Source organism: Grus americana, chromosome 27, assembly GCF_028858705.1.
Source record: "Grus americana isolate bGruAme1 chromosome 27, bGruAme1.mat, whole genome shotgun sequence".
Lineage (NCBI taxonomy): Eukaryota > Metazoa > Chordata > Aves > Gruiformes > Gruidae > Grus > Grus americana.
Genome location: NC_072878.1, coordinates 3,693,892 through 3,703,105, shown reverse-complemented (window position 1 = coordinate 3,703,105; position 9,214 = coordinate 3,693,892). Strand labels below are relative to the sequence as shown.

Below are 9,214 nucleotides of genomic sequence, written 5' to 3'. Positions count from 1 at the left end.
CTCCTGGTTGCTCATGCTATAGATGAGGGGGTTCAGTGTTGGAGGTACCACCGAGTACACAACAGCAAACAACAGATCAAGAGATGAGGAGGAGGTGGAGGGGGCTTCAGGTAGGCAAACATGGCAGTGCTGACAAAGAGGGAGACCATGGCCAGGTGAGGGAGGCACGTGGAAAAGGCTTTGTGCCGTCCCTGCTCAGAGGGGATCCTCAGCACGGCCCTGAAGATCTGCACATAGGACACCACAATGAAAACAAAACAAAAATAGAGAGGTACTAAAAGCAATAAGCCCAACTTCCCTGAGGCAGGTGTCTGAGCAGGAGAGCTTGAGTATCTGGCAGATTTCACTGAAGGACTAGTACACTCATCTGCCATCAGCCCTACCACAGGCTGTCGAGCCCCAGGCAGCTTAGTTGGAGTCTATTCAGCATCTGTGTGGGTGCTGTCCACCCACAAGGGACACCTGAGCCATTCCTCAGTCCCTGGAAGAGCACACTGGGACCCTCATCTCATCCCTCTGCGCCCATGCAGAAACAAGCAAAGCAACAGTTTTCTTTAGAGCCTCTTCCTTGGGCATGGTCTTGAGAGCAAGACTGGAAAAAGACGTAAGCCTTTGGGCAGTGCCCTGAGGAGATTGCCTTTCCTGGTGGAAATGCTGCTACAGAGGCCAGCTCTGTCAGAGATCTGCTGTGCAGCGACTCTGTACACAGGAACTGCCTCTGCAGCTCCAGAGAAGGTCTTGGGGGATAAAATCTCAGTCAGAAATGTCACGGCAGGGTCCTTTTGAATGTTTAAATGCTCAAAGAGTGTGGGAAAATTTATTTACACTGTCTCTGGGTCAAACAAGAGAGGTGGATAAGAGGGCATAAGATAACATAAACAAGAGGGCAACCTGGTCTAGAGAAGGGCATCCCTGCCAATGGCAGGGGGTTGGAACTAGAAGATGTTTGAAGTCCACTCCAACCCAAAACATTGTTTTATTATATGATTCTATAATGAATTAGAATTGTTATGAATAATGAAAACTCTTTGTGGACAACATTATCAGAAGTGAAAAAAACCTCCAAAACAACAACAAAAAAGGAACAATAACATCAACAACTGCAAAACATCTAAGACACGCTGGGCCTGTCAAGAGTGATGTTGCGAGTGATATGCAGAAGAACATGGGCAGTATATTGCTTCTAGAAACCATCCAGTCATCATATTCCACACTGCATCCTTGAGCTCCTGGTTCCTCATGCTGTAGATGAGGGGGTTCACTGCTGGAGGCACCACCGAGTACAGAACTGCCACCACCAGGTCCAGGGATGGGGAGGAGATGGAGGGGGGCTTCAGGTAGGCAAATGTTCCAGTGCTGACAACCAGGGAGACCACAGCCAGGTGAGGGAGGCATGTGGAAAAGGCTTTGTGCCGTCCCTGCTCAGAGGGGATCCTCAGCACGGCCCTGAAGATCTGCACATAGGACAGCACAATGAAAATAAAACACCCAAAACCTAAAAAACAGCTTAATATAAGAAGCCCAACTTCCCTGAGGTAGGTGTCTGAGCAGGAGAGCTTGAGGATCTGGGGGATTTCACAGAAGAACTGGTCCAGGGCATTACCCTGGCAGAGTGGTATAGAAAATGTATTGGCCGTGTGCAGCACAGCATAGAGAAACCCAGTGCCCCAGGCAGCTGCTGCCATGTGGACACAAGCTCTGCTGCCCAGGAGGGTCCCGTAGTGCAGGGGTTGGCAGATGGCAACGTAGCGGTCATAGGCCATGATGGTGAGAAGGAAATATTCTGCTGACATCAGAAAGTAAAAGAGAAAGACCTGTGCAGCACATCCTGTGTAGGAGATGGCCCTGGTGTCCCAGAGGGAATTGGCCATGGCTTTAGGGACAGTGGTGGAGATGGTGCCCAGGTCGAGGAGGGAGAGGTTGAGGAGGAAGAAGTACATGGGGGTGTGGAGGTGGTGGTCGCAGGCTATGGCAGTGATGATGAGGCCATTGGCCAGGAGAGCAGCCAGGTAGATGCCCAGGAAGAGCCAGAAGTGCAAGAGCTGCAGCTCCCGTGTGTCTGCCAATGCCAGGAGGAGGAACTCATTGATGGAGCTGCTGTTCCTGGTCATTTGCTGGTTCTTGACATGGGGACATAGTCCTATGGAGGAAAAGACAGGGGAAAATTAAAACAGACTTCTCTGAGCAAAGCCACTGCATTTTTCATAGACATCCTGCCCCCTCCCCCAATTCCAAGGCATTTCCTTTCTTTGCTTTGTGCTGGCTGAGTGTGCTGTGAGGAGCAGGACCTCTGCCCCTGTGCTGCCAAGGAGTCAGCTCTGCCCTGCTGCAGTGAGTACATGGGAGCTGGTTCTTGACACCCCCGATGGTCACAAGGGCTGTCAGATGCAATTCACCCTTCATGGAAATGTTCAATATCTGCACTCATCACTCCAAAGAGAGTGGGTGGCAGAAGAGAGGCTGAGCATGTCTGTTGCTCTGTAGTTTTTTTGTTTCCATGATCGCATCTGGTGAGTATTAGCTTTAGGGCCAAAGATCCTCTTTTTTACGACTGAAAGGGTGGATTTTTAGAAAAAGAGACACAAAAGATCTCAGGTCTCTGTGTCTCAGCGCAGAGTCAGGAGAGCTGCAGTGTCCATCCTTCTTGTTCCCAACAGCTCCGTGCTTTTGCTTTTGCTACCTTGAGGTAGAAGAAGATGACAGCATATACTGATTAGTGTTTAAAAAAAAAAAAAAGCGCAACTAGAGTTTGATGAAAGCGGGAGAGTCCGATTTTAAAGGACAGATCTTAGAACTGGATCTTAGAACTGGACATGGCCTCTCTCAGACAGAAGCACAGGAACCTGAGAGGAGACTGGCAACCCACGAGGGATGGGTCAGCACTCCCTGGGATCCTACAGGAGAGCTGTGCCTTTTTCGGGGGCAGCACAGAAGCTCGGTGGGATGGACAAAGAAGACATTCAGGAATCCTGAAGATGGGATGTCCTAAAGGCAGTCAGCTCATTGCTCAGCAGACAATGCCCAGCAGACATCTAGAGTGAGGGACCACAAGAGAGCAGCCTGAAGGCAGCCTAGCCCAGGGCTTGGCTGCAGTTTCCTCCCACTCCCTGCCCATGTCTCTGCTGCCTGGAGCTGTCCCTGCCAGGAGCTGGTGCTCTGCCCACACCTCTCCTCCCTGTCCCTGCTCACAGAGCCCATCCCACCCTCTGTGTGCTCAGCTCTGCCCTGCAGACCCCTCCTGGCAGCAGGGCCCTGCCCAGGGGCACCTCTGTGTTGGCAGGTCTTAAGGAGAAGAGCAGATCAACCCTGAAGACACCACCAAGGTGATGTTGATGCTTTTTCTAGGCAGAGGAAAGGGTGAAGTGACTTTATCAGGTGCCTTGAAAAACATGACCCTGGCAGACGACAGAGTCCCTGCCCCGGCACACAGCCCTGGGCTGCAGGGACCCTGCTCTGAAGGACACAACTGGGCACCCCTGCCTGCACACCTGCATTCCCAGCCACTCAAACTTGCCTCTGCACAAGGAGTCCAGCTGGCACATCCCAGGAGCTGTGGGCTCTGCCAGCTTGAGGAGATGCCTCCAGGAACCGCATCGGCATTGCCCTGCACCCAGACACTTCCCGTGTCAAGGGCTCTCAAGATTTCTCCTTCCCTGAGCTCTCAGCAAGACTCCCATTTCCAACTGCCTTTAAGCTCTCTCTGCCTCGCTGTTCTCCCCTCAGTGCCTGCAGGCAGAGCCCTCAGCCCTGCTGTGCTCTGCAGAGGAGCTGCTCCTGGGCAGAGATGTCTCTCTGCAGCACAGCCCACTTGCCATGAGCTCCCTCCATCCCAGGAGCCTGGAGCAGCTCAGCAGCAGAGGCCCAGCCCAAGGTGGCATGTTAATGACCCCTCTGGTGGGTTTGGGGATGAGTCCATGAAGCTCAGACCCTGAGAGGAAGCTGATGAAACCTCTCCAGAAGTCACAGTCCGATGCAAACTCCACAGTTTCTTGGAGCATTAATGGGTCCCCCTGAGGGCCATCCCTGACAAAGCAGCTCTGGGGCTGGTTAGAGCAGGCAAGTGGAGGCAGTGATGACAGGTAGGCAAAGGCAATGGCAAGGTGGCTCTGATGCTGAGTAAACCTCAATGTGTTTGATCAAGCCAAAGGGCCAAGCTGTGACCCCCAGCCCCTGGGAGGGGAGACCCTGTCCCACACACAGGGCTCAGGGCTCTTCCTGGGCCAGTGTGACGTGGGGATGTGCAATGCCTAGAGCAGGACTACCACACACTCTTTCTCAGGCTCACAGGTTGTGACAAGGGGGCGATGAAGTCCTGGTGCTCTAATGAGAAGATGTCTCCTCACAGGCATCACCTGCAGAGAGAACAGCCACAGCCCAGCAGACCAAGACCTTGGCTGTGTTGGGGGCTTTCAGCCTTGCCACTGCCCCCAGATGTCTCCACCACAGCATGTCCTACGGTGTCCCACACCTGCACCTCTTTCCCTGCAGGCTCTTGACACCCAGCCTGCTTACCAACTTGGGTGTCACCTGAGCGTCTTCTTACCCTTACTGATATCTCTCCATCCTCACAGACTCTTCATTGAAAGGCAAAGCTCTGGCTAATCCAGACTCTTGCTGGGTAGCCTCTTGTACCACAGAACTGCACTTGGAAGGACATTTCTTCCTCCTTGTGTCCCATCTCAACCTCCCAACCTGCACTTGGTGGCATCTTTTCTTTCTCATGATGTTTCCCAGATTTAAGAAAAGTTCCACCATCTCTGAAACCACCTTTCAAGCAGTCTCAGGCTACTCCTAGACTGCCCCGAGCCTCCCCACCACTGGGCCAAGGGGCCAAAGAAGCCCAGGTCTCTCAGCCCCTCCACACAGCCCATCTGCTTAAGGCCCCAAACTCCACCTGGCCACATCTCCTCTGGCCACTCTCCAGCTCCTCCCAGCTCCAGCAAAAGAGGGAGCCGAGAACTGGGACAAAGCCATGTGTGGGGGTCCCTACCAGTGCGGTGTCAAGGGCCAGAAGAACTGCCCTGCTCTGGGGGACCATGCTCATCCTAACGCAGCCCCATATGCAAGTGGCCTTCTTCACAGTGAGCAGAAACCCCTGGCTCGGATGGTGTCCCTCACAGTTGCCAGGCCCTTCTCCTCCTCAGAGTCCCTCCTCAGCACAGCAGGTCCCAGCTGGCCCTCATGTACACGTTGGTTCTTCTCCCTGAGGCCAGACTGGCCCATTCTCCTTGTCAATGTCACGAGGTTTCTTTTGGCCAAATCCCCGAGTTTCTCCAGGTCCCTCTGGACTGAAGCTCCATTTGGTCAGCGGTTACTGTTTGTGTGCGGGTGGCTCACCCTGACGGTGGTGTAGTCTCACAAGAGAACAGCATGAGGAGTTGCAGATCTCTACAGACCCAGGTAGGAATTGGCATGAAGAGAGTCTGCAAAACACCAAAGGAGGGTACAAAGCAAGCCAAACCAGGGTCAGCGGAGAAAGGAGAAATGAGGGTGGGGCTGTTTGACGCATGGTGATATTAGAGGAAAATGTATAGCTGTGTAGACACACAGACAATATGGATCCCTCCAGGAGCCAAATCCAGCAGCCTCACAGAGGTGAGACTGCTGCAGCTCCATGCGATGCCATCCCACACACACACATGTGCACACAGAAATGCCCTCACATGTGCACGTGCACACCCCCCCCACACACACACTCAGAATGAAGTCTCTCAGTCAACTCACAGACTCTGCAGCAGCTGGCACTGAACTCCCCTCCTCCTCCAGAACCAGCCTCTCCATGGTCTCCCCATCGGAGTGGCTCACACAGCCTTGGCTCCCAGGTCACTTCACCTTTGCACCAGCGACTCCAGCTTGATCTTCACCACCAATTGCACACTGACGCGTGTAAACTCACTCGCTCAGCAGCCGGCAGCACAGACACATGGGCCTCTGTGACAGCTGGTCTGACTCCCCTTGCTGGCACGTAGAGCTGCTCCTGGCACATGCCCGCACACAGCATAGAGAGCCCCCCAGCCAGGAACAGAGTTAGAAATGGAGCTGAATGAGGAGACACATCAGACGGTTGAGTTCAGGCGCAGGGCATGTCCAGACCAGCATATTGACCAGACAAAGGTTTATATGCGAAGGCTCCTTTTATCCCTGTTATATTTATAGATGAAATCATCTTGAGTGCCCTCCCATAGCACACACAGGATAAGCAATCAGGCTCAGTCACCATGTGTTCATGAAAGGCAGGTCCTTCTTGATTAACCTCATCTCCTTGTATGACAAGGTGACCCACTTAGTGGATGAGGGCAAGACGGTGGATGTTGTCTCCCTTTACTTTATTAAAGCCTTTGACACCATATCCCAGAGCATTCTACTGGAGAAACTGGCTGCTCATGGCTTGGATGGACATGTGCTTCACTGGATTAAAAACCGGCTGGGTGGCCAGGCCCAAAGTCTTGTGGTGAATGGAGTTAATTCTAGGTGGTGGCCTGTCACAAGTGGTGTTTCCCAGGGCTCAGTACTGGGGCCAGCTCTCTTTAATATCTTTATCAATGATCTGGACGAGGGGATTGATTGTGCCTTCAGTACGTCTGCAGATGACACCAAGCTGTGCAGGAGTGTTGATCTGCTTGAGGGCAGGAAGGCTCTACAGAGGGATTTGGATCAATGGGCTGAGGCCAACTGTATGAGGTTTAGCAAGGCTCAGTGCTGGGTCCTGCACTTGGGTCACAACAACCCCCGGCAACACTACAGGCTTGGGGAAGAGGGGCTGGAAAGCTGCTCGACAGAAAAGGACTTGGCGGTGTTGGTTGACATCTGGCTGAATATGAGCCAGCAGTGTGCCCAGGTGGCCAAGAAGGCCAAGAACATCCTGGCTTGTGTCAGACACCACTGCAGAAAGACAGCTCTGCCCAGGAGCAGCTCCTCTGCAAAGCATAGTAGATGTGACATCCCATGGGTTACTGACACATAAAAGGGTACGAGTCTGATGTGGGGCTGGGGGAGGCCCTTCTGTTGAGTCACGAGGTTCAGAAAGGACCCCCTTGCTTTCTAAACTCCTTCTCAGAGAGGAGCCTAGGTGCAGCTAGGGCCAGTCTTAGTTTCAGACTTGGTCAACAGTTTATGTCTAAAGGATTATGTGTGTAGCCACTTATCAGAGTCAACGTTTGCCTGTCAGAGCCCCACCAAGGACTTTCACTGTGACTGTTTCGCAAAGTTGAAAAGATGGGTAATTTATTGAGGAGACGGGTGTAAAAAGTTCAGAATTGCCATTGATAAATGCACTTACTGCAACAATTTTGAGCTCAAGTTAATGGTTCAGCGCTTTTGTTAATGATAGCTTTCCCAGGGTAACATCCAACATAATCAGAGGCGCAAGTCTTACCAAAGAGGCGTCCCTGCTTGGGGAGGAGAGAGGTCCAGGCCCGTCGACCCATCCAAATAGTTGGAGTTCTTGTCCTCAGAAAAGAGGATTCTAAATGCCAGATTTATACTTTTGGTGAGATGGGACTAAATCAAGTATTGTGTGCCGACGGGCCCTTGACAAGGCTTGTTGCGCAGTTGATCGGGGCTGGGGGGGGAGTAGCGGAGAACAAAGGCGTTCAGTACAGAGCAGCGGTGGTCTGTTTAGCTTTACTGAAGTAACATCAGGCTGTGAAGGCTCCCCCTCACCCCAGGGGTCACTCCGTTGGTTGAGGAGTAGACCGTCAGGCGCCGCATCTTGTTAAGATGAACAAATTGCTCATCTCCTGCCCCTGTTCGGGTCCAGTGCTTATCAGTGCAACATAAGTTGTTCAATCCGTGCTCTCGCCAAATTTGGACCCCCCTGGGCCCTTTCTGGTGTCTCATAATGACCCTGTATTCGGCACCAACAAGCCTGGACAAGTCTGGCATCCCACAAAGATGAACCAGGACCAACACGAGAGCAGGGGAGCTGTGAGATATGTGAAAAGATTTCAGCCGCCATCCAGGTGAGCCCATCATTACCTGGCTGCTCTGATGCTGGGATAATGGGGCCAGGAGCCTGGAATTAGAGGGCAGGGAGGCCAAGCAGCTGGCATCCCTGTCTAGGGAAGGGGACATCAAGAAGGTGATTGGAAAAGGGGCACAAGCCCTCAGCCTCTGGAGGTGACTTCTTTCAAGCATGAGGGAATGGTATCCCTTCGGTGAAGATGTTATATGTCACCCAGGCAAGTGGATCACCATGGAGAGATGTATCCAGTACTTGAGGGAATTAGCTGTGCGGGAGATAGTTTATTAGGACCCAGTCATTGCACAGTTACCCACAGATCCTGATGAAATCCAATGAACATGACAAATGTGGCAGAAGTTTGTATGGAGTTCACCATCATCGTATGCCAACTCATTGGCAGTAACGGACTGGAAAAGTGAAGAGGCACCAACAGTGGATGAAGTGGCTGGCCGACTCTGGCAATACGAAGAAAGTCTCTCTTCCTTCCTTGTCTCGGCTGTGGAGAAACTGTCCCGGGAGTTCCAGCAATTCAGAGAGGATATGTCCTACTCCCCACCTGTACAGACCAGTATCTCAGCTACTAGGAGTAAGCGTTCCTCTGCTCCAGAGGGAGGATATAGAGGGAACACACCATGAGGCACCCTGTGGTTTTACCTGTGTGACCACAGAGGGGACATGAGGAAGTGGGATGGAAAAACCTCACTCGATTGTACAGGCACAAGGACATGAGCTGCAAGGCTCATAAAAGGGGATAAAAGGAAAAATGCTGCTCCAGTTTCCAGCGGGCAGTCTCCCAGACCGAGTGGAAGGCTTGCCCATACGTACGATCCTCTTGAAGGGACCACTAAGTTGCAAGAAGTGAGTAGCAAATACAATGAGCAGGATTAGAGGGGCTGTGCCTCCGGCCAGGTGGAGGAGAGGGACAACCAGGTTTATTGGACTGTGTGGATCCAATGGCCTGGCACATCAGACCCACAAGAGTAGAAGGCTCTAGTGGACATTGGTGCATAGTGTAATGCCATCGAACCATGAAGGAGCAGAACCAGGGATCCAGTTGACTGTACTGGAGGCTGAAGTAAATCTAACTGCGAATGACTGGGAAAATGCACCCCATTGTGACTGGCCCAGAGGCACCGTGCATCCTCGGCATACACTATCTCCGAAGATGGTATTTCAAGGACCTAAAAGGGTACTAACGGTCAATTGGCATAGCTGCCTTGGAGACGCAGGAAATTGAACCGCTGTCTACTT

At 52.3% G+C, this 9,214-nt stretch overlaps 1 protein-coding gene across 1 annotated transcript; it reads right to left on the bottom strand.

The window, feature by feature from the left end:
- Positions 1 to 1,130: 1,130 nt before the first annotated feature.
- On the bottom strand, positions 1,131 to 2,144 carry LOC129196970 (olfactory receptor 14A16-like; the record flags this gene model as incomplete). Its single annotated transcript, XM_054804937.1, has 1 exon — positions 1,131 to 2,144. A coding segment is annotated over one exon (1,014 nt), but the record flags the coding sequence as incomplete, so codon positions are not given.
- Between the last annotated feature and the right edge of the window lie 7,070 nt (positions 2,145 to 9,214).